This window comes from Episyrphus balteatus, chromosome 1 (genome assembly GCF_945859705.1).
Source record: "Episyrphus balteatus chromosome 1, idEpiBalt1.1, whole genome shotgun sequence".
NCBI classification, from domain to species: domain Eukaryota; kingdom Metazoa; phylum Arthropoda; class Insecta; order Diptera; family Syrphidae; genus Episyrphus; species Episyrphus balteatus.
Genome location: NC_079134.1, coordinates 55,098,873 through 55,124,620, shown reverse-complemented (window position 1 = coordinate 55,124,620; position 25,748 = coordinate 55,098,873). Strand labels below are relative to the sequence as shown.

General features: G+C 33.3%; 1 protein-coding gene across 1 annotated transcript; it reads left to right on the top strand.

The window, feature by feature from the left end:
* Positions 1 to 850: 850 nt before the first annotated feature.
* LOC129920965 (ionotropic receptor 25a) lies at positions 851 to 24,745 on the top strand. Its single transcript, XM_056002552.1, has 10 exons — positions 851 to 1,064; positions 12,074 to 12,223; positions 12,520 to 12,725; positions 12,782 to 13,046; positions 13,099 to 13,336; positions 13,421 to 13,535; positions 13,629 to 13,874; positions 16,025 to 16,617; positions 23,636 to 24,151; positions 24,213 to 24,745. The coding sequence occupies exons 1-10, from the start codon at positions 971 to 973 to the stop codon at positions 24,607 to 24,609; spliced, it is 2,820 nt and encodes a 939-aa protein (XP_055858527.1). The 5' UTR covers positions 851 to 970; the 3' UTR covers positions 24,610 to 24,745.
* The last annotated feature ends 1,003 nt before the right edge of the window (positions 24,746 to 25,748 follow it).

Here is a 25,748-nt window from a genome sequence, read left to right as displayed (position 1 = left end):
GCAGCCATTTCAATTAAATAAATTAATTTAAAAACTCTTACCAACGTTAAAACCGTTAGTTAATAAAAAAACTCAAAATATCTTCTTATTAATTCTTCAAATGATTATACCACAATGGAACCTTAGGTCCTGGGCCCAAAACCTGTGAAATATTGTTTCACCAAGAGAAGAATATTCCAGAAGAATATATTGAGAATAAGAAGTTGTTTATTGAACAATAGTTTAACGTAGAATGAAAATAAAATAAAATAACAAATCTGTTGATTTGTCAAAATAAAGATTTAGAAAATATTTTAAAGTTGAAATTATAACAAAGTAAATATATAGCATAGGAAACGATAGTATTGATTATGGATGTTGATAATAGAGTCAATATCCAACAAAATATGTTCCGGTCCATTTATGAGAAAATTCTTCAGACTTCAGCATTTACCTAAATTTAGTCCTCAAGCATTTTTTTTTAATCGAATCCTAATGAATAAACTTTCAGATACCTGCATAATATAGGTTAGGTACTTGTATTTTTTATTTATATTTTCCTTCAGAAAGAACTTTGTCCCCATTCCTAAAAAAAATTCTGACAAAGCTCTACTAATATGATTTTCGTGACATGTAGTAAGTTGTAGTATACCTACATGAAGGGTGTCGAGCAAATACAAATCTGTTAGCAAATACAATGTTGACACAATAATGATTATAACGAATTAACTGCACAATTGCTTACGGTTCAAGTTACATACGTGTTCTTCAGTGACCAATCAATGACCAATAACTGTACATCACCAAGGATACTCTCTGACACATACATGACAAAATGCATTGAAAGACTAGTTGTAATTCCTTCAGGCATATCACAGTCAAAAACAGATTTTCGGAGAGTACGGTTGAGTTTGATTTTTAATTGAAAAAAAAAATATAAAATTTCCGAATAGGTAGTTTTGCTGTGAAAATATTTGCAATAAATGACGAAATGCAAATAAAGAAAAAATATTACATATTCTTAATAAGATATTTTTGGATACTGACCTTGGCTAATGGACAAACTACGCAAAATATCAACGTTTGTAAGTCTGAAACTTTTCTGTCTTGTTAGGTATAAATTTAATACTTACATTATGCCAGTATCTATGGGCTTTGACTTAATCATTTTCAGTAATTCTTAATCGTGAAAATGAAACACACATATTTAAGATTCCCTTAATAAATTAGTTTTTCAAAATCGCTACCTAATTATTCTTAAACATAAAATGTCAATGCAAATACAAGGCTAAATTTTTCGTGTGTTTTTTTTACCATTGGGTAGGTAAGGGAATGTGAATACGTGTGTTTTTTAAAGGCAGTAGAAAATACAATTGCAAAAATGTGAGAAATAGATATTAATCAAACATGACATTTTGTTCTGTATATCGAGCTCTGTGATATACTCGGTACATGCATTGACACCTACCTAAGCGCCTGCAATTAATAAATCAAATACACAAATAGCTGAAAATTGTTACTTACACATAGTTATTCGCTTATACAATACAGCTACAACTGTTGGTAGTTGTTAATACCTACATCCCTCAGGAAATACAATTTTGATAGTTGAAGTGAGAAGGAGTTAATTTTCATTTTTGAAAAGTTGTATGTCAAAAAACAACCTAAATTTTGGTCTTATAGTTTGTCGCCTTTAGTGTCATACCTTTAGAAATGAGCTTAAGACTTTTTTCCAAAAACAAAAAGTTTAAACGACCATTACTCAAAACTCTATAATTGCTACTCTTTACACCTTCTCACTCTCGACCCCTCAATTGTAGTAAGAAAGCTCCAAATAGTTAAATTGTAAGTTATAGATTGTAGGTAGGTACATGCAATGAATTTATCAAAAACAACGGACTTCTAAGTACGAAAAATATACATACATACATCTCAACAAAAACAAGTGTAAATAAGGAACCAAGTTCTGCTATGTTGAAATTATGATGGCATGAAATATCAAAGGATTAATATACTTATTTCATATTCTTCTGTCGCATATAATATTGAGGTATGAGTTTTTTTTATCAAAAATATGTCCTTAAAATCTTAGTGGGTCTACTTTTTGAGATGACTATAAACAGTTTGGCTTGTCAAATTTCAAATAATGGCTTGCTCATCTGTCATTTTTTTTCTCCAGATGGAGGAAATAAAACTGTTTTTCACCTGTATTTGTCTGAGCTTGGGACATTTTTTGACCAAAAGGTTTGTTTTTCTCCTCAATAAGTGGACAATCGGCCGCATTTGAGAGGGCAAAAAAATAAAGTTTTGCCAAAAAAAAAAAAATGGGTGAACCTTCTTTTAATGGACAGAATCAAAGTAGAAATCTAAATGAAACATAAATAAGAACAAAGCTTCTTGTTTGCATGTTAGAGCTTAAACAAATGAACGAAGTTGTTACAACTTACCCCGGAAAAATATTTTTCTCTCTCAAGGTATTCTTAATTCTTAGAGAAACAATGTTTTTTAACTGTTACTTCTTACACCCATTGTTACTTCTTATCCCTATCTCGCCCTTACTCAAAAAGCATTAATCTTTTCATAAAAAGGTTAAAAGCTTTTTAAGAGTCGGTGTTTCGGGTCTTATTCAATTCAGCATAATAAATATTTACTTAAAAATACTAAGACATGTGATCATATTGCATGAACAAAAATGTTCTAGCTGTTTAAAGAAATAAAAATTACGTATACATCACAGTGTACGTGGGTAACGTTAATTCGATGAGAAAATTGAACCTAAAGGAGACTGGGCATTTTGGCCCATTGCACAGTGGTACCGGTTGCTAAGAAGGGCGGCCATAGGGGATTATGGTTTAGGACAGCAACAAAATATGCTTGAATATGTGTGAGAATATATTTTTTTTGCAATAAAAAAGAATAATTCAAATGAAAAACAATTGATTTATAAAGAAATCTTGTATAGGTATATTTAATAACAAAATGAACAAAATGTAAAAAGAAGCCTTGAATCAACATACAAACAAATGATAAGTTATTTTTTGAAATTATTTATTTGTTTCTTTTTTTTCAATTTCAGTCATAATTTTTATGTTACATTTTAGATTTAAAGCTTGCTTAATATCATATATTTTTATAAAAATATGTACAAAAACTTAAGGAAAACATAAAAACTTAAAAAAAAATATTATTAAAAAGTTTTAAATATGAGAAATATGGGTAAAATTGAAACAGTGGGTGTGAAAGAGTCAGTCGTAGCCCGTCGCATTTATTCGCAGACAGATTCAGTTGTTTAAGAAACTACACATGCTAGAGAAAAATTTTATATATGAATCATGTATTTATATTGATGACAACATAGTTACACGGTGGGCAGGAAGCATCCATAGGTATCACAAAAATGTCGACAAAAACTGCAAGTTGGGTTGTATTCGTTGATGATTATACGTCCAAAATCCGTTGGATTTGAAATCCTAGCTGCTCCTTTTCAAAAGTTATTCATATTTTTGTATTTCTAGTCGGGACAATTTGGAATAAAAATCTTGGGGAGAGTACGATAACTTAGGCGACAAGAATTGATAACGGTATTTTGTAGAGGAGTTTAATACAATAATTTTGTACAATGGGAGGGGGGGTCCATCTCCCCCCGTTTAGGCGGGAGGGGCAATTTTCTAAAATATCACGTTAAATACAAAAAAAAATTATTTGAAAACAACGGCAACACTTACAGTTATGAATGATACATTTTTCAAAAGCCAGAATTGTACACTTGATTTTTATTTTTAAATCAAATTATTGCAATTAATTGTTCTCGAAATAATCAACTTCAAAGTCAAAATTTGGAAAAAAAGTTGAAAAAAAAAACACATTAAATACAATTTTAACCAAGATTGCAAATTTAAATATGAAATAAATCAATGAAATAAACTGCCTCAATCAATTTCTTATCAAATCCTAAAAACTATATGCTTCTATGCCTTATAATTTCCGAGAAAATTGAAAATAAGAAAATTACTTTTTTATCAGATTTTCATTTTCTTAACTATTTTCGCCAATATGAACAGCTTTTTAACATAAAAGAATCATGTCTGGCTCTCTTCTCGGGTTCTCAAGATTCAAATTTTTTTGGGTCCTCTGTCCCGCTAAGACAACTTCGTTGCTTCGCTTAGGCCATTTGAAATTGGTCCTAAGAATCTCGCGATTTTTGTATAAAAATGGTAAATAAAAATGGTTAAGATATGAAGTTCAAGGCGTATCAAAGTGAGATGGCTAAGAGGGGGGGGGCATGCTGCCCCCTGCAACCCCCCAGCTTTGGCACACTATGGGATTCATTTGGGGTGGGGTCAAGGTTGGGTATGTACAAAGTTTCTTTTGAATTCGAAAAAACTTTTAAATTCTGAACAAAATTTGTCTTCACCCAAACTCGCACCCACCCCAAATCCTATAAAAGTGAGCTCAACCAGGGGGGTTGCAAGGGGGCATACTGCTTGCAAGCATTATGTTTATGTAAACACGAAAACAGCTAAAAAATAGAAATCCGATAAAAAGGAAGTTTTTTAATTTTCAATTTTCTCAAAAACTAGAAACATAGAAGCATATAATTTTCAGAATTTGATTATAAATTTATTGAGGCTGTTTATTTCATTGATTTATTTCGTATTTAAATTCACATTCTTGGTAAAAATAGTACTTAAAGTGTTTTTTTTTCAACTTTTTTCCAAAATTTTGACTTTGAAGTTGATTATTTCGAGAACAATTAATTGCAATAATTTGATTTAAAAATAAAAATCAAGTGTACAATTCTGGCTTTGGAAAAATGTATCATTCATAACTGTAAGTGTTGCCGTTGTTTTTAAATAATTTTTTTTTGTATTTAATGTGATATTTTAGAAAATTGCCCCTCCCGCCTAAACGGGGGGAGATGGACCCCCCCTCCCATTGTAAAAAATTATTGTATTAAACTCCTCTACAAAATACCGTTATCAATTCTTGTCGCCTAAGTTATCGTACTCTCCCCAAGATTTTTATTCCAAATTGTCCCGACTAGAAATACAAAAATATGAATAACTTTTGAAAAGGAGCAGCTAGGATTTCAAATCCAACGGATTTTGGACGTATAATCATCAACGAATACAACCCAACTTGCAGTTTTTGTCGACATTTTTGTGATACCTATGGATGCTTCCTGCCCACCGTGGTTAAAAGTTTCGTTGAAGTGAGAAGAAAAACAAAAGTATGGAATTTGAACCAATAATTTTCTAGTCTGTTTTGTATTGAAAATTTTAAATAAAATAGAATTGTAAACTCTTTAAATATATAGACCGAGAGCCCAAAGCAAATTTTGGGAGTGGAGGTATAACCAAAATGTGAGTATGCAGTTTTATAGCCATATGCATTCTAATAACGAATTCAAAAGTCTGGCAGCTTTAAATCGCGGCTTTATATGGTTTCCGAGGGGTTAAATATCGCGAGTTTTCCAATTAATGTGAATTGGCTAAATTAACACAAAATGAAATTCGGAATATAAGGGCTGATGCTCTGTCATTTCCCCTAACCCTGAAGACATCAATCTTGACGATGCGATGAATAGAACTCAAGATATAAGCATTTTAAACTAACCATAAGGGCTCTATTTTTGGAGAGTTCTGAATTCAAAATAACAAACAATAAATTAAACAGGAAAGTCTAAAAAACATAGCCGTTTAAACAGCTTATATCTTGAGTTCTATTCATTGCATCGTCAAGATAAAGCCGCGATTTAAAGCTGCCAGACTTTTGAATTCGTTATTAGAATGCATAAGGCTATAAAACTGCATACTCACATTTTGGTTATACCTCCACTCCCAAAATTTGCTGTGGGCTCTTAGACTAATAGTACATACCTTATACTTTAACTTCCATAACAAAAAAAAACTTTAAAAATTATTTTAACCGAAAAATACACTTAAAAGTTTAAGTTGATTCGGGACCAAAATTAAAGCATTGAAAACAGACTTTTTTCGACAACTTTTCATGGTCGATATGAAAAGTTCCGTTATTTTCTCAAAATTTCTGTTATGCCATCTTAAAGAATAGGCTTTTTACACCAAATATTACGAAAAATGACGTCATTATATTGACTTTCTTGTTGGTGGAGACTTCAATGCGAAACACACCCATTGGGGTTCAAGACTTATATCAACTAAAGGCAAAAGACTTTTCCAAGCAGGCCGTAAATACAATTGCGAATTCTATTCCTCCAGGTCGCCTACTTACTAGCCTTCCGATACTAACAAAATACCAGACCTTATTGACTTTTTCGTAGCTAAATCCAACTAACAATTTCGATGTTATAACGATGGTGAGAAGCTTTTTGTCATCACTAATTTCACACCTAAAAGACTCATGTAACCCTGTTTATCATTAAAAAGGCCCCCTTTTTTTACTCCTATTAAACCTATAAGAAATTCAATGAAATACTCCTGTAAAGTTTTTCATCAGTAGCCGAATGTGGTATTCTATCCTATAAATGTGCGAAGAAGTACACTGTAAGACTACTGTAAGGTTTCTCATCAGTAGCCGAAAGTGGTATTCGATCCTATAGGTGTGGGAAGAAGTACACTATAAGACTACTGTAAAGTTTTTCATCAACAAACGAAAGTGGTGGAGGAGAAATAAAAAGTGAGGTTGGATATAAAAGGAGGGGAAATAAAAGGAGGAGAAATAAAAAGAAATTAAATTGTGTTGCATTTATACTGATTTTTATTTTAGTATTAACTTTTTTTTATAAACCAAGTTTATCTGAGGAGCTAGGTTGATACTAATAGTATAAAAGAGAAATACTTTAAACTTTACACCAATTTTAACTGTTTTTATATTTTATTTTAAACTATTTAACACACAAAATAATTACAATAACGCACTTGAGAATTTTTAAGTTTGAATAAAAATCAAACACTTTCCAACTAACATTATTGTATTATGACACTGTAAGCACTTCCCAACATCATTATAGTGTGACACTAAACAGAAGTCCAGCGAAGCTTTATACAATGCTTACAGAGAATTTTTCATCGCACCTATAATCCCACTATAAGATACTCCTAAAAAGTTTCTTAGAGGTATAAATATCAGCGTTTACTGATATTTTTTTACCGTGAGTAGTATACCAGTTTTATAGGTGCGAATAGCCCTTTGAGCTCGAAACCCGTAAGCAAAAATGTTAGTTGGGAAGGAATCAAACGAAATCACATTAGTGTCGAAGGTAATTATGACTTGTCATCAGATCATACTCCAGTGATTCTATCACTAAGTGAATCGGAAGTAATAGAAAAAAGTAATCCAAAGCTTGTAAATAAGAAAACAAACTGGAGTGATTTTAGAGAAAGGCTTTTAAGTTTTATAAATTTAAGATCTCCTATGGATACAATCGAGCAAATTGACCATGAAGTGGAACAATTTATTGCTGATGTGCAACAGGCCGCTGAAGAAAGTACTCCAACATTTTCTAATAGAAGACAAAATGAAATAAAATATCCTTTAGAGATAAGAGAGTTGATAATAGAGAAAAGAAGAGCTCGAAGAAAATGGCAAAATACTAGATTTCCAGACGATGAAACAACGTTTAACCGTATAAGCAACAATCTTAAAGTATTTCTCTTTTATACTATTAGTATCAACCTAGCTCCTCAGATAAACTTGGTTTATAAAAAAAAGTTAATACTAAAATAAAAATCAGTATAAATGCAACACAATTTAATTTCTTTTTATTTCTCCTCCTTTTATTTCCCCTCCTTTTATATTCAACCTCACTTTTTATTTCTCCTCCACCACTTTCGTTTGTTGATGACAAACTTTACAGTAGTCTAATAGTGTACTTCTTCCCACACCTATAGGATCGAATTCCACTTTCGGCTACTGATGAGAAATCTTACAGTAGTCTTACAGTGTACTTCTTCGCATATTTATAGGATCGAATACCACATTCGGCTACTGATGAAAAACTTTACAGGAGTATTTCATTGTACTTCTTATAGGTTTAATAGGTGTACAAAAAGGGGGCCTTTTTAATGATAAACAGGGTTATATGAGTCTTTTAGGTGTGAAATTAGTGATGACAAACAGCTTCTCACCATCGTTATAACATCGAAATTGTTAGTTGGGAAGCCACCTTAGCCCAGGGAAATTAGTAAATTAAATCGCATTTTTCGCGGGACAAAATTTTTTTCATGGAATGTGTTCGGGGGGATGTCCTTATCATAAAAGTAAATTTGTTGGGATGATTGGAGGTTGGGAACAGCCGCCATCTTGGAAAAGAGAATGGTATCGTTTTTATTGAATAGCTCCATTGTTATTCATTTCAACAAAAAATGACAAAGGTATGACTTATTAACAATAAAATTATCTAAAAACTGATATACAAAACAATTCCGTGAGTTGATTAAATAAAATTATATAGTTGGTTAAAGTGCGGGTTTGTTTCGCAAGTTTGGGGCAAAATGGCATTTTTTAATATATCTGACGAACTTTTGATTTGTCTGGGTAATTCTTCAAGAATGAATTATAGTACTTATAATTACCTATAAATTGAGCCCACAATTGTTATTGTAACCATCATATTTTAGAAGTAATCTAACTTCGAAATTCTCTATGTACTAGTCAAGAGTGATAAAAAAGCAAGTTTTTTGCTACAAGGCCTAGCAAATTTTTTAAGTAGAGGTATTACCAAAATATAAGTACGCAGTTTTGTACCTATGCTCGTCTTAATATCAAATTCAAAGGTCTGACAACTCTAATTTTATGCTTTATACGGTTTTCGTGGGGTTAAATAACGTAAGTTTTCCAGTTAATGTGAATGAGCTAAATTTACATTATTTCAAATTATAAACATAAAACCAGATGCTCTGTCATTTTTCCTAAATTTGGACACCTCAATCTTGGCAATGCGGCCAGTAGAACTCAAGATATAAACTTTTTTTAACTACCATATCGGGGTTTTCAATTCAAATAAACAAATAAAAATTTTAACACAAAAGTCTCTAAAACATTACCGCATAAACGGCTTATATCTTGAGTGGGCTCAATTTATAGGTAATTATAAGTACTATAATTCATTCTTGAAGAATTACCCAGACAAATCAAAAGTTCGTCAGATATATTAAAAAATGCCATTTTGCCCCAAACTTGCGAAACAAACCCGCACTTTAACCAACTATATAATTTTATTTAATCAACTCACGGAATTGTTTTGTATATCAGTTTTTAGATAATTTTATTGTTAATAAGTCATACCTTTGTCATTTTTTGTTGAAATGAATAACAATGGAGCTATTCAATAAAAACGATACCAATCTCTTTTCCAAGATGGCGGCTGTTCCCAACCTCCAATCATCCCAACAAATTGACTTTTATGATAAGGACAACCCCCCAAACACATTCCATGAAAAAAATTTTGTCCCGCGAAAAATGCGATTTAATACCCATATTTTGACTAATTTCCCTGAGCTACCTACAGAAGTGACGTCTTGTAGACCAATATCGCTTATACCAATTATGGCAAAAGTTTTTGAAAAACTGCTTCTGAAGAGACTTAGCAAAATTATAGAAGAAAGAAGGTTAATCTCAAATCATCAGTTTGGCTTTAGAAATAAACATTCCACGATAGACCAAGTTCATAGAATAACGGATGTAATAGAAAAAGCATTAGAAGAAAAACAAGTATGTTCAGCTATTTTCTTAGATGTTGCTCAAGCCTTTGACAAGGTTTGGCATGAGGGACTTGAGTACAAACTGCAAAGGGATCTTCCCAGACAGTACTATGAAATATTAAAATCGTACATCTCAGACCGATTGTTTAGAGTAAGGTACGATCAAGAATATTCGGAATTGAAGAAAATAGAAGCCCGTGTACCACAAGGAAGTGTCCTAGGTCCTACCCTGTATTTACTATACACAAGGGATATCCCAGTTGGTAATCACACCATAATGGCTACTTTTGCAGATGATACCGCAATTTTGGTACCCGACAAATGTGTCTCTAAGGCAGCAGTAAAACTGCAAAATGCCGTCGACACAGTCAGAGATTGGACCGAAAAATGGCGTATCAAACTCAATGAAACAAAATCTTCACATATAAACTTTACAAATAAAAAGATAAACAATATTCCAATATTCATTAATAATCAAGCTGTACCTTACGTCAATACGGCCAAATACCTTAGAATGACTTTGGATGCAAAGCTAAAGTGGAAAGAGCACATCAAAAAGAAAAGAGAAGAACTAAACTTGAAATATAGAAAAATGTACCTACTGGTTACTTGGTAACAACTCTGATTTATCAACCCAAAACAAAATAATGCTGTATAATCAAGTACTAAAGCCTGTTTGGACCTATGGTATCCAATTATGGGGCTGTACAAAGAAAACAAATACCGAAATCATCCAAAAATTCCAAAACAAAGTCCTTCGTGGAATAGTTAATGCACCTTGGTACATAAGAAATAGCGATCTACATCGTGACTTACAAATAGAAACGGTTACAGAAGTTGTTAAAAAATACGCTGTATCGCATAATCAGAGACTGCAAAGTCATACCAATTCTGAAATGGTGTCCGTCTTGAATACAAGAAACCATGTTCGGAGATTAAGAAGAACCAAGCCTCATGAGCTTATGGTCTAAAAAAACATGGGAAAGTATTAAAAGTTTAAACTTCCCCCAAAGTGATTTTACAAAGTTAAGAAAGAAAAATCTGATGTCGATCTCTCAAGATTGGTCCTGATAAAGAGGTGGTTTTAGTGGTTAAGAGTCCCACACTACTTGGTGTCGAATACTGCCAAGTGTCTTTTGAAGATTTCCTCCCGTCAAAAAAAAAAAAAAAAAAAAAATTATATTGACATCGATATTTCGGCCTATGGCCTACAACGGAACCACTGTGCATTGGTGTAACACATTGAACCATACATCAAATGAAAGGTCTCGATTACGATGAGTGTACCTACTATTTTTTTGTATGGCCACAAGTTTGTATCTCGTGCAGGGAAAGTACAGTGATGCATATTATGCTCAAAAATGTATATAATAAAATTCAGAAAAGTATACATTTTCACTAGATGCTCGATTAAATTGTTTTAAAAACAATTATGGATTTATGGAATACAATAATAAAAAAACATTTGAGTATAAGTATATGATCTTCTGTACTTTGAAGTCGTGTGCGAAACTACCTTGTTTGTTTTAAAATAATTCAAATATTCGAAGGTTGTGGCTAATTTTTCAAAAATGCAACTCAAACTATCCACGAGATAGAGTATTGTGTCCATTCAAAGAAATAATGCGCTCATTGAGGTCTTTCATATGATGTATGTATGTCTCAATGTGTTAAACCAATGGGCCACGTCCCGTACAAAAGTGATCTAAAAATCGAAAAATGCATTGCGTCATGGGTGAAAACTGGTGATGGAATAGCCCAATTGAATCTCCAACACCGTTATTATGTTTTTGAATCAAGCTAAGTCAAGCATCTAGTCAAAAAAGATACTTTTCTGAATTGTATTATATACATTTTTGAACATTAAATGCATCACTGCACTTTCCCCGCACGAGATACAGACTTTTTCCCATATAAAAAATAATATACTCATCGAGACCTTTCATTTTATGTACATATGTCCCAGGGCGAGTTGTACAAATATTTAGTCCGTGGGCCAGAAACTTTAATCTACTGGATTCGGTAGTAAAGCTGAGGTTTAGCACTGGTTCAAGGTCCATATATGTAAAAATAGCCGCATCCATGTTTGAACCGAGGTTGACCCGCAGCTAATCCGCAGAAATTGGCGAGTTAAATTCCTGAACCAAGGCTGATCCACGTTTGTACAAATGGCCATCAATGTGTAACACCAATGGGCCATGTACCATACTAAAGTGACCAGTCTCCTCTTTCTTAAATATCACTTAGGGTTTTTCTGTCCTCTATTAGCCATGTCTTTAAAAACGATTTATTTATAAACTAAGTACTTTTTGTAATGGGAAGTGGGTTTTTGAAATCTGAATGTATTTAAAAAACAAATTTAATTTATAACAATATATTTTTTTTTTTGCTAAACTAATTTTTAATTTCAGTGTTTATTAATGAAGTGGACAACGAACCAGCCACAAAAGCTGTTGAGGTCGTTCAAACGTTTCTTAAGAAAAATCCCAGTTATGGACTTTCCGTGCAAGTGGAACAGCTAGAAACCAATCGATCTGATGCTAAAGTTCTTCTTGAAGCGAGTAAGACAAGACATTATTTTAATTTCTCTTAGCGGTAATCTTAGGAAGGTAAATTTAAAACACGATGAAAGTCTGTGTAATGATTTATTATCAAGTAAAGTTGAAGCTTCAGTGGGAAAGTAAAAATTTCTTATGACCTAAATATATCAATTAAATTTTTGTCTTAATTTTAAATATTTTGATCCAGATCTTTCGTAACCATACCTGCCCACAAAACTGATAGGTTTATTTAAAACACTCCTTACTTTTACATTTGATTTATTCAAGTTCTTAAAATTTGTATCTGTTCCAAACAGTATGTTCAAAATATGCTGAAAGTATAGAAAAGAAGCAATCTCCTCATGTAATTTTTGATACAACAAAAAGTGGTGTTGCATCAGAAACAGTCAAGTCATTTAGTCAGGCTCTTGGCTTACCAACTGTAACAGCATCATATGGGCAGGAGGGAGATTTAAGACAGTGGAGAAATATTGACGAAAAGAAATCGAAATACCTTTTGCAGGTTGGAAACTGTGAAATTGAAATTGTTTTTCAATTGTAAATTGTTGTGATTTATAGGTAATGCCACCTGCCGATATAATTCCTGAGGTTATTCGTAGTATTGTTAAATATATGAACATAACAAATGCGGCAATTCTTTACGATGAAACTTTTATCATGGACCATAAGTATAAATCCCTGTTGCAGAACATCCAAGCTCGCCATGTGATTACTGCTATAGCTAAGGACGGTGAAAGAGAACAGCAAATTGAGAAACTTAGAAATTTGGATATTAATAACTTCTTTATTCTCGGAAGTTTACAATCTATTAAGATGGTTTTGGGTAAGAATTGAAATTTTGTAAATCATAGCGGTGCAATGTTGTTTTTTTTTAGAGTCTGTTAAACCAGAATATTTTGAACGAAATTTTGCTTGGCATGCTATAACTCAAAACGAAGGAGAAGTTCGGAGTCAGAGGGACAATGCGACCATTATGTTTTTAAAACCCATAGCTTACCAAAGGAACCGTGATCGCTTGGGATCATTAAGTACAACATACAACTTAAAACAACAACCGCAAATCGCATCGGCTTTCTACTTTGACCTAGCCTTAAGAACCTTTTTAGCGGTCAAGTAAGAGATTGAAATTCAAACAAAATGAAATTTAGCATTCAAATACATATACATACTTATAAATAATTTCTTTTGTTCTTCAAGAGAAATGTTACAATCAGGAGCATGGCCAAAGGACATGGAGTATTTGACCTGTGATAATTTTCAAGGAGCTAACACCCCAGAACGTCTTATCGATTTGAGGCAGTACTTTCTTCAGGTATTTTCTTTGTTTATTTGTGCAAGCGCAAGATCAATTATTCTATTGCTTGTTTGTTTAAAAATTTGTATACATATTTGTTTTTTTTTTCAGGTTTCAGAAGCAACGTCTTATGGAGTTTTTGAATTAGTCACGCAGCCTAATTTACCTTTCAATGGTTATAGTTACATGCAATTCGAAATGGATATAAGTGTTTTGTCAATTCGTGGAGGAAATTCTGTGAATACAAGGTCAATTGGCAGTTGGGTAGCTGGTCTTAATTCATCATTGAATGTTAAGGACGAGAAAATTATGAGAGAATTAACAGCTGATACAGTTTACAGGGTGTTCACAGTTGTTGTAAGTATCTTTTCGCTAAAGCAATCTACATTGCATATTAACCTGAACAATATTTTTTTGCTGTTTATGCTTTCTTGGTGCTTCACTTGGACTTTTTTTTTATCTGTTTTATTGATATTAAGATAGTTTTTTATTGTAAACATGTTTAAAGGGTAAAAATTGTGTATTCAAGTGAACACAAGCGCCACTGGAAAGAAAAAAAATATGTTTTCGGACTTTTTCCGAAATTTTTTATATTTGCCGTGAATACTTTAGATTCGTGTTCAGCACACCAAAAAATAATGTTAGTAACCCAAAACAATTACAATGAGGCCGGCCTTAGAACAGTTAGTAAACTAATTAAATAACGCTTACAAGTTTTACTTTTTGAGAATTCTTTTTTGCAAGATTAATTATAAATATATCAACATGAAATATAATTTCAATTATTTAAATATTTCGTCAAATTTTATATGTATAGAGCTCTGAAAGTACAAGTTTTTTGCCTTTCAGTGGACTCATTTTAAAAAGTACTGTACGGTCACAAAAAAAAGATTTTACGATTAATAACATATTTAAACATATTTTTGATTTACAGAGCTCTAGAAGTACACGTTTTTGGCACTTTGATAGACCCTCTTAAAAAATTAATTACGTGAAAAAAAACTTTTTATTGATTTTTATTTGTAATATTTATAACCATTACATAGGAAAATGAAATATAACTAATTTCTTGTGCTTAATTAGCTAATTTTTAAATAAACGGAGTTCTGAAACTACATTAAGGTTAACTGGAAAATTGTTGTTTTTGCCTTTTTTGCAGGACTCATCAAACTCTTTTTTGTTTCATCTTTATGATGGTCTGTTATCATAACATAAGAGTTATTTTATCTAAGACCATTTACAGTAGTCTTAAATTCTCAATGAGTCGGGAAAAATTTGTGAATTTCAAGCCTCCACAGTTTCGACCGGTTTTAGCCCATATTTCACTAAATCTTTTAAAAGCGATTTTATAGTTGCCATAAATAAATTTATTCTATCTTCAGAAAGCAACACATTCACAAAATTCCATCAAAACTCTTGATTAACTGAGTTATCCAAAAATGAAAATCCTTTTTCCTTTTTTTAAATTAAATTTTTTAAAAATTTTCTTATTATAACTGAAACATCCGGTACAGTTTTTTTTTTTTCCTTGGTAAGATTCTTTTTTTAATTTTTCAAATAGCTGGGTACATTTTTTGTCTTACTCTTAATTTTGAATTTGAACACCCTGTATTTCTGCTGTGGCTATTTTTAAATCAAATTCACTAGTCTATTTTTTTTTGGAACACCCCGTGCAACAAAAAAAAATTTTAATATATAACATAATTTATAACCAAATGCTAAGAAATCATTCGATTTTGACAGTAGGTCACTTTTTTTTTGTTAAATAGTCACTTAGAAAAATCGGAAAAAAATATATTGCAATTGGCGTGTTTTTTGGCAAAGCTATCCGCAGTAGGATTTCCCAAATATCAACACTACCGCGGATCATCACTAACCGGTATTGCCCGCACTGTGGCTGGTATTGCTCGTTTGGCCTGAAAATGTCAGCCAAAGCAATGTTTTTTTTTTCAAAGAGTATTATTTATTATTTTTTATGAATTTAATTGGTTTTTTGTTATGTGATATTAAAGAGAAAATAATAAAGTTCCTATATATTAAATAAAAATGAATTTTTTCGTTAATCGTTTTTTGTTTTACTGGGTTTTAACCAAAAGTGCCCGGTATTACCCTTTCCTTCCTTATTGTAATGACTTGGGGCCTTTTTCCTATTTTTTAATTTTCTCAAAAAGTAGAAAGCATAGGAACATTATAGTTTTCAGTGTTTGAAAAGGAATCAATTCATGCAGTTTTCTTAATCGATAAATTTCCCAAATTTTGATTTCGAAATCAATAATTTCGAAAAAAAAATTACCTACCTTGATTTAAAAATTAGTTTTAAGTGTACAATTCTGGCTTTTAAAGAAAGTATTATTTATAATTGTACGTGTTATTTTCAATGCTAGGCGCAAAAGTTATCGTATCTGTGCCGATTTTTTTAAATGTATACATATAACTGTAATCACCTTATAATATCTTTGAGACTGATTGACAAACATTAATTTATTACCAATATTTTTCTCATTCAGCAAGCTCCATTCATAATGAAAGACCCAACTGCTCCAAAAGGTTACAAAGGATATTGTATTGACCTGATTGATGCAATTGCTGAAATTGTAAAATTCGATTATACCATTGAAGAAGTTGAAGATGAAAAATTCGGAAACATGGACGAAAAAGGTGAATGGAATGGAGTAGTGAAAAAGCTGATCGAAAAGAAAGCTGACATTGGGTTAGGTTCTATGTCTGTGATGGCTGAACGGGAATTAGTGATCGATTTCACAGTTCCATATTATGATCTTGTTGGAATAACTATTATGATGCAAAGACCCAGTACACCGAGTTCGCTCTTCAAATTTCTAACTGTATTGGAAACTAATGTATGGTTATGTATTTTGGCTGCTTACTTCTTCACGAGTTTTCTTATGTGGGTCTTTGATCGGTGGAGTCCATATAGCTATCAAAATAATCGCGAGAAATACAAGGATGATGACGAGAAACGTGAATTTAACTTAAAGGAGTGTTTATGGTTCTGCATGACATCGTTGACACCTCAAGGAGGAGGCGAAGCTCCAAAAAACTTGTCTGGAAGACTAGTAGCTGCTACTTGGTGGCTTTTTGGGTGAGCATTATTATCATGAAAATTTTATTTTTTAGTTAGTTAATATTCATAAAAACAACTTTCCGTAAGCTTTTTTTCCTGTGGATAGTTATGAAAACCTTCAAAAAGATCTATCTTAAACAACTATTCAATATTAATTTATTAAATCTTTTTTATAACACCAACTAGCAATTCTCTTCAAGAAAGAAATGCTGCAAAAGATTCACTGCTCCAAATTTAGTACTTAATTGAAATCACACAAAACAAAAATAAAAAGCCCTTTCTCTTTTTTCGCCCTGTGTCTTTCATCAACTTCTTACTATGAGATGTAACGTACTCTGATCAGAACTTAATAGAAACTTAGTCTGGTTGCAAATTGGTTTGCATCGAACTAGTTAGTATTCTTTGTTTTTTCCTAAATTCTGTCGGAGTTTTAGTCGATGGAAGATATACCTCACCTATAAAACAAAACTATTAGGGGAGGATCAGGTTGTTGGCAAAAGGTTCTAGGTATGACCAAACAAGATTAACGACAAGATTATACAATTTTGAGAAGACTTATACCTCTGATGTTGTCGCAATTTAGAACGTAACCCTTTTTGTAGATGGGGCATACTGTGCTGAGTTTCCATTCATTGGGCTTTCATTCTTCCCACCATATATAACAGATGGGTATCTCCTGACCAGATAACCTCCCTCCAGGCGCTTCAAACAGTTTGGCCGTTAGATATTTATTAAATAAGAAACTTAGTTCTAAGATTAATATCTTTTAGATAACTAAGCTTAAGAGGGGGTGTCCCGTCACATAAACGGCTCAACGCGTTCCAGTAACATGATACTTATATGGAGCAAATAACAACATGTATAAAATTTTCTGTACTTACAAGTACAAAGAAAGGAAAATTACATTTATGCTAATATTAACTATTATTAAGTTGACGCAAAATGAGAAAACAAAGCGATTTGACGAGCATAGGAGGAATGAATTTTTTGGAAACCGTTAAATTTCGGATTTTCCTAACATTGCATTTATGTGATCATTCCAGTAAGGGTCCTATTGAAATAAACGCCTAGGTTCTTTGCCTTGTCTACGTATTCCACTGGAGTGCCGTTTACCTCAAGTACTGGAAGATAAGACAAATCAAGCAATGTTTTTGAGGTAGCAAGGCACTTGGTTTTATTTGGATTGAGTAGAAGACTACTAATGCTGGACCACTCAAAAATTGCTTTTAGTTCAGCATTTATGCTTTCAACGCAATCCTCAATGAGACCAAGGTGGCAATGTTTAATTAACTGAACATCATTCGAAAACATGCGTGTTTCACAGTGACTCAATATGGAGGCTAATCGTTGATGTATGCTGAGAACAGAAGAGGTCCCAAAATTGATCTTACTGCCTCACCAAAATTAAACCGACGTAATAGCTTAGAACACATAATGGAGTGGTCGATGGTATCAAACGCCTTAGAGTAATCGAGCAATACCAAAAAAGTTACTTTGTTTGCATCGACATCAACGACATTGATGATCGCGGAAGTACTGCTATGATTCGCACTGAAGCCATATTGCTTGGTGACAGAAGATCGCTATTTCTAAGATAAGCAGTAATTTGTCTATGCATTAGCCTCTCAGCTACTTTTGAAATAAACGGTAATATAGTGTTTGGAGGTATTTCGCAAGTTTTTTAATTTAACATTGTGTAGCTTGTAGTGAATGTACAGTGTGATATACCAAATGAAAGGTAACATCATCAGGATGTTCAATAAAGTTAAATCAAATTTGCATTTGCTTTAGATCAAAAGATAGAACCTGTTGAATAATAAAACTTTATTTTACCGTTATCTCAAAATATAGTCCTGTCTGTTATCTATCTACAATATAAATTTCATTTATTTATCGGTTGAAGAAAAAAGATAAACATAAAAAACGGTTAAAAAAGGTCAAAAAACTTAGGACAAAAAAAACTTGTTTTTCCCGTTATTCGGTCAAAAACCATTTTGAAATGCCAATTTTTTGCACAAGTATGCACACAGTCATAGACTACATGTTCTAGGAGCTTGAGATTTTTTGAATGCTACAAAAAATTTAAAAAAATAAAAACTCACCCAAAAATACCCCAAATAAGTAGGTGTTTTTCAAAAATTCATATATCGAAACGCAGAGACTTAAAAAAAAAATCCGTATCAGACCCCTAACTTTTTTTTATTATCTTTCGAATGACTTTTTCAAATTGTCAAAAAAAAAAATTCCCCTACCTATAATCACTACTTTGTCAAAGGGCTACCATGAGTTTTAGTTTTACAAAACCATTAATAGCTTGGTTTTGAAATTTTTTAGAATTTTTTCAACAGTCTTGCAATAAATTTATCTATTGATTAAAAAAAAAAATTCAACTCTTTTCATTGTCGGGTTTAGAAAATAGCCATTTTTTTTTAAATTTTGTTTTACCCCTATTTACCCTATTAAAAGATGGAATTTTTTAAATTCCTTCAAACGTATTTAACTTTAGGTCATTATCTTTTAAATAAGCTATAAAAGATTTTTGTATCTCTAATAGTTTATTTTTAATTTTTAATTGAAATTTTTGCCGCACTGTGAAAGTGCGAGAGTGTAACGGGAGTAAGAGTTCAACATATCAATGAGCAGGCGTTTTCCGGTTCTCATAGAATCTTTTATAGATTTCAACACTTACCAACGGACAAAAGATTTTCTAATTTAAAATAAAAGGAGTATTCCCAATTCAATGCAAATGGTTTTGTATCATTACACATTTTCTTACACTTAAACAACCAAATATACAGACTAAAATTTTGTACACACCTTTTGCACTTTTTCGCATTGAATTTTATATCTACTTGTCGTATGTCGTAAACAAGTATCGAATTAAACTTTGCTTATTTTATTCGTATGTGTCAATTTGTCGTATGTGTTTGGCTAACAAATAGTTTCTGTGAAAACGTTACATACGACACCGGCATATTGGAGAAAATTGGCTATTATTTGTTTCTGGATTGGAATATTGAAATAATTCCAACAGAATTCAATACACAAATATTTTCTGTAAATATCATGTATTTTTAAAGAAATTCGCCGTACAGTTTTCGAGAAAAAAAATCTGAACTTTAATCGCGTTTTCCCAAAAGTAGCCAAATGTAACATACGACATTCTTTTATTGAGGCGACTATATGTCAAAGCAAATTTGCCGGTGATCTGATTGATGTTTCAGTCGAAACATGCCAGTTTTGAATAGCATTGCCTATGAATGGAGTGGATAGGTTGAGATCAAGGACTTCTTCCTTGATTCTGTCCTTGAAGGTAGGGCTATTCCCATGATTTAAAATTTCAAGATTATTTTTTAAAATGAACTCTAAAAGGTACTCACCCCTTTTGTTTATGTTGGAGCTACCCCATACAATGTGGTGGGCGTTGGCATCACAACTAACGATGATTTGCCGGCCTGTTCTGCCACAGTAGTCGATTAGATCCTGCAGAGGTGTGAAGCTGAGGTCGGCAGAATCCCCTGCCAGAAGGTTGAGCATATGACAGCTTCTGACCTGCCCTCTGAGGTGTGCAGCTGGATGATTGCTGCTGCCATATCCTTGTTGGTGTGCTGTGGAATAGGAATGTTTGTTATAGATTTATTTATCATTATGCAAGCTCTAGGTCTACCTTCACTACTAGAATCATAAATTACCTCGCCTTTTATGTGGTCTTTCACTATTTAAGGCTACTGGATAAAGGCTATATCGAGGTGTTCATTATTAAATCTGCGGCTTAGTACTGCATAGGCATCAGGAGCGCCAGCATCAGTTTCAGGTGCTATGGTAGAGTTATCCCTAGGGGTCTCATCGGTCTGAGATAAGTCTGCAGACGTCTTAGGGCCTTACCAATAATCAAATTTAAAGCTCAGTTAAATATTTAACTGAGCGTTAAATGTTTCTCCATACCAATAACCAATTTAATAGTCAGATTAAGGGTTAACGCCACGTTAATTTTATAGTTGGGAAACTGAACTATAAACGCGCGGTTAAATGTAAACGCACGGTTTGTACTGTCATTTGTCAGCAAAAAAAAAAAATATTTGTCAAGTCAACAAGCTGTTGAGAAAAATTAATAATATTGGCGGCAATTTATTAAATAAGTAAATGGAAAAATTTATTTGTTTATAAATATTTATCTTTTTTATTAATAATATTCATTACTTTCAGAAAAGGCTGAAAAAGAAAACTAACCCCCTGAATACAATGGTGTAGCTGTGGCTGTAGCTTGTAGCGCAAGTTGAATAATTCTCAACTTTTTGATCAGCTGCTGCCAACTTTTGTTGTTGTTTCCCTCAGTAAAATTTTGGCAGTACTACAAGCTACAGCCACAACTACACCATTGTATTGAGTCAGTCTATCGTCGTACTTCACGATAGATGAACATTTTTTTATGCACTTTTGGCCTCCTTGCTTGGGCTCCATTTTTTAACTTTTACAACCAAAATAAAAATATATGAAGGTATGTAGGTATTTTGTAGTTATATTTTTGTTCATTATTACATTACGTGCAAAAAATGTCACTTCAATTATGTCATTTTGACAACAAATGTAATAGATTTGGTAATAGAAGCACAATTAGTTAAACGCGTGTTTATTTTGATTATTAGTATACACCCAATTTAACGCAACGGTAAAATTAAACCCGACGATACTTAAACGTGTGTTTAGCGATTCATTATTGGTAAGGCCCTTAGACTTCCTTGGGTTGGTAACCTCTACCGTTGACCCACAGTCAACAAAGAGCATCTTTGTTGACTTCCTGTGGTGTTGCAAGGCCCTAAGAGCTATCGCCCTTGTTGTTCTCTCGTGTGCTAGTGTTTTCCTGCCTTGAACTTTCCTTGGTCCTAATTTGGATCTGAGAGAAGTTCAAGAACAGTTTGCACTTGGACTTCAGAATCTAGTCCTTGGATTTTTCATCGACTTAGAAAGTGACGTGATATCCACCGCTTTTTTCCTTGACGACCTTGAGGACTCTCCAGCCTTTGGTGTTTAAATCGGTGTTTTGTTTACCAAGCCGATTTAGAAATATGTCCTTGGTGAGGTTGTCGTCTTCCAGGAAATATGTCTCTGCTGTAGACATGAGCCATTTCTTGGTCTTTGTGTCGTGGCAGTTAAATGAAAGCCAACCGTCTCCCGAGACGGTCACAAACTTAATTGCTGGACAGTTTTTGTCTGTTTTGTCCATCTCTTCCAGAACGCTCTTTCTGACCAGTTTGGTTTCACGCTCAGCAAGTGTTTGCAATGGATGAAGCAAGTGAATAATCGCAACCTTACATTGGGCTGTGGCATCACGATAGAAACCCCCTGATGTGCTTGGTCGTGATTGATCATCTTCTTTTTCAAGGTTTGATCCAGGGGTCGAATTACGGCATACGTTCGTTAACGAATGGTTGCTATGTGTCCCAATCGTTTTCTAATAATTAAATAGAGACAGAAATAGTCAAAACGTTAACGTATGATCGTAATCGTGTGCCGTAATTCGACGCCAGTTTTGGCGGCACTGCTGGGTTTGTCTTTGCTAGTGCTTTGGCTGCTCCTGCAGGGGAGTTGTCAGCTGACCGTTCCCTTTTGCCCTTGTTTGTTGCCTTCACTGATATGCCTGCCTTCTTGTCTGCTAATACATTTGCGTGTCTATAGCTTTTTCCCTGTGCCTTGCTTCTTCGGGCTCAATGCCGTCTCTGATCTGCGCAGCTATACGTCGCGTCACCTTTGTGCCCCAGTGAAATAATCTTTCTGCTATGGTTTGTTGACGTGGTGGTTTCCCTCAATCATAGAGTTTGGACCTTGTGGTGCCTGATGATTTAGATCGCCTTTTGAATTGGGAGGGGGCACGGTTCTTGTATATGGGAATGTAGATGAACTCTATCTCCATATCAGTCACTGGTGAACGAAGTAGAGCTTCTTCATCTGACTCCGTTATTGTGTTGTCTATCAGTAATCGATTTTTGTTTTTGTTTGTGTTTTTGTTTGTTTTACTCCAATAGGTTGCCACGAGTATGACGAGAAATATAAGTTCAACTATCTACAGAGCTCCCATGTAGACGTAAGGCTAGTTACTATGCGAGGTTTACTGGTATCGCATAGGGACAGTACGTTCGCGATGAATATGTTTTGTTCCCTGCATTATTCAGTCCTCGGCATCACGTATTCCATCTACCTTGACTTGGGAATTTTCTTTTGAGGAGGGTAAAAGAACGTAAGTTGAGTAAAGAAAGAGAAGGGGGAGGGAAGGGAGGGGATGGCTACGTCTTAGCTTCGTTAACGAATGGTTGGTGTACAGAGTGCAGCCGCGCAGTTTAATCCTTGTATATATAGAATTTTCTGATATTACCCCTGCCATAGCATCTTCTGATAGATTCGACCACTTGTTTTGTGTAGTGTCTTCTTCCGTCTTCAAATACGGTGTTCATCTCTTCTTTTTTATGTTGATCTTTCATTATTTCAAGGTTTTAAATTCCAAATACTGATATCACTAGCTTTCAAAAATATTTACAATAAGATTTGTACCGTAAGCTTATTAGGCCAAAAAATATTAAAATCAAATTTGTAGACCCTGTTCAGACCTACAATTTCGTATTTTTTTTTTTTTTTTTGACATTAAAAAAACATGAATGATTGTTTTTTTTCACGACCGAACGAGCGGCTTGCTTGGCGGTGGGTGCGGACTAAACGACTTTGCGGCCGGCTGGAGGTCGTAATTGTTGTCCAAAATAATGTGAATGCATGAATTGTAGAACATGGTAAAAGCTACAAAAAAAAAGCTCCTAGTAAAATTTTCGTATCTCGAAGGATAGATGAGTTATAATCAAAAAAGTTATTGCGGAAAAAGCTCATAGGAAATCGTGGTCGAAAACTTCAAGTTAAGCTTTTTTAAGCATCCCCTACAACATATCCAAAATTTAGCTTTCTCGGTCATTTTGCATTTCCAAATGTATATATTTCGAATAAACCATACAATCTTCCTAAGGATCAAAACTAATTTTATATTTGATTTCAGATTCATTATAATTGCATCCTATACTGCCAACTTGGCTGCCTTTTTAACTGTTTCTCGTTTGGACACTCCAGTCGAATCATTGGATGATCTTGCCAAACAATACAAGATTTTGTATGCTCCGTTAAATGGCACTTCGGCTATGACATATTTTCAGAGAATGGCTGACATCGAACAGATGTTCTATGAAATCTGGAAGGATATGTCTCTCAATGATTCATTGACGCCTCTTGAACGCTCTAAATTAGCTGTATGGGACTACCCGGTTAGTGACAAATATACAAAAATGTGGCAAGCCATGCAAGAAGCTGTACTCCCTGTAACTTTGGAAGAAGCTGTAACAAGAGTTCGCAACTCTACAGCTGCAACAGGATTTGCATTTTTGGGTGACGCGACAGACATTCGATATCTTGTGATGACTAATTGTGACCTTCAAGTTGTCGGCGAGGAGTTCTCTCGAAAACCGTATGCTATTGCTGTTCAACAAGGGTCCCATCTGAAGGATCAATTTAACAATGCGTATGTATAACTATTTGCCTCATGATTATGATCACAACAAATTTTGCTTTTCTTATTTTAGAATTTTGACCTTGCTTAATAAACGTCAGCTGGAAAAACTCAAAGAAAAGTGGTGGAAGAATGACGAAATTCAGGCAAAATGTGAAAAACCGGAGGATCAATCCGATGGCATTTCTATTCAGAATATAGGAGGAGTTTTCATTGTAATATTTGTAGGAATAGGAATGGCATGTATAACTCTTGTATTCGAGTATTGGTGGTATAAGTATCGCAAGAATCCCCGAATTATTGATGTCACCGAGGTCAATGTTTCCGGAAAGGAAGGAATTGATGGTAAAAATAATGAAGGCGGAATCATTTTGGGACAGTCCGGAAAAGAAAATCAATATGGCAAGAGTAATGTTGCTTTAAGACCAAGATTTAACCAGTACCCAAATACATTTAAGGCTCGATTCTAAGGCCTTAAGTACACAATGGGTTTGAATATCGCACAATATGACACAGAAGGGTGATTTTATACGCACATTTTAAAAATTCTCTTTTTATATGTTCAGTGTTATTTGAAATTGAAATAAATGTCTTTATTCTTCGCAAGTTCCTTTTTATTCTTCTTTAACTAATAATTCTTTTCTTTACAACTGAAGGTTTGTTGGTCCATTCCAACTCATTTCGAGAAACGCATTTTAAAATTTTGTTCTCCATACAACTTAGTACTAAAAGCACATAATTAATTTACTTTTTCAACAACACTTAAATTTGTTTTATAAAAGTAAGTATGCCATCAGATAGTGCTCAGTAAAGACAACAAGACCTGATCATTAGTATATTTTTGACAAAAAGTGGACATGTGCCGTTTTTCCCTGGACCCTTCTTCAGTTGTATTTTGAAGAAGAGATTGCTTAGATATGTAAGGACTGGCTCCAATGAGCAAGTGCGCTCGGATTGAAGCTATTTCAATCTCTGGAGTGGCAAATGCACATAAAATCTGGGAATTGTCCATTGTTCAATCTTCACCCCATACTTTAGCTGTCAGGTTCAGAAATTTGGTTCCGAATTTACAAATGAAAAAAAAAAAACATAATAGTCGGGTGCTTAGCATTGAAAAAGAGCTCAATTGTGCACTTTGTGAAATAAGCATGAAATTTATACATCGTTGGTAGGACTCTATTTATAAGAGTTATTTTGAGAAATTGGGCCACCTTGTATTTCTTTCGGAAGGTTAAAGACAAGAGTTTTTCTGTGTTGCACTCGCTTTGTTGCATATCATAGTATGTTATGAAACATTTTTATTAATATGATACATGATTTCGAGGTGTTTTTTAACGCCCGATTGAATAAAATTTATAAATTGTAAAAATTTATTGGACTCTTTATAAATAGTCTTTTAGTTAAAGAGCAAGATTCAGAATATTACCAATTATTCTTTGAAAATAAGTGGTAGGCTGATGAAATTTTGTATGGACGTTTCATAATAGAAAAAAATACAATGGTCGGAAAAAGTATTTTCACAAAATGAACATTTTTCTAACTGATGCGAATAATCTGTAACGGTTAAACATAAAATAAGGAAGTTGACGGTTATTTAATAAGTAAGTAT

Coding starts and splice junctions, on each gene's coding strand:
- LOC129920965 (XM_056002552.1), top strand. CDS start 971: ATGCAAATAAAGAAAAAATATTACATATTCTTAATAAGATATTTTTGG. Junction 13,337..13,420: donor AGAACCTTTTTAGCGGTCAA/GTAAGAGATTGA, acceptor TTGTTCTTCAAG/AGAAATGTTACAATCAGGAG. Junction 13,536..13,628: donor TGAGGCAGTACTTTCTTCAG/GTATTTTCTTTG, acceptor TTTTTTTTTCAG/GTTTCAGAAGCAACGTCTTA.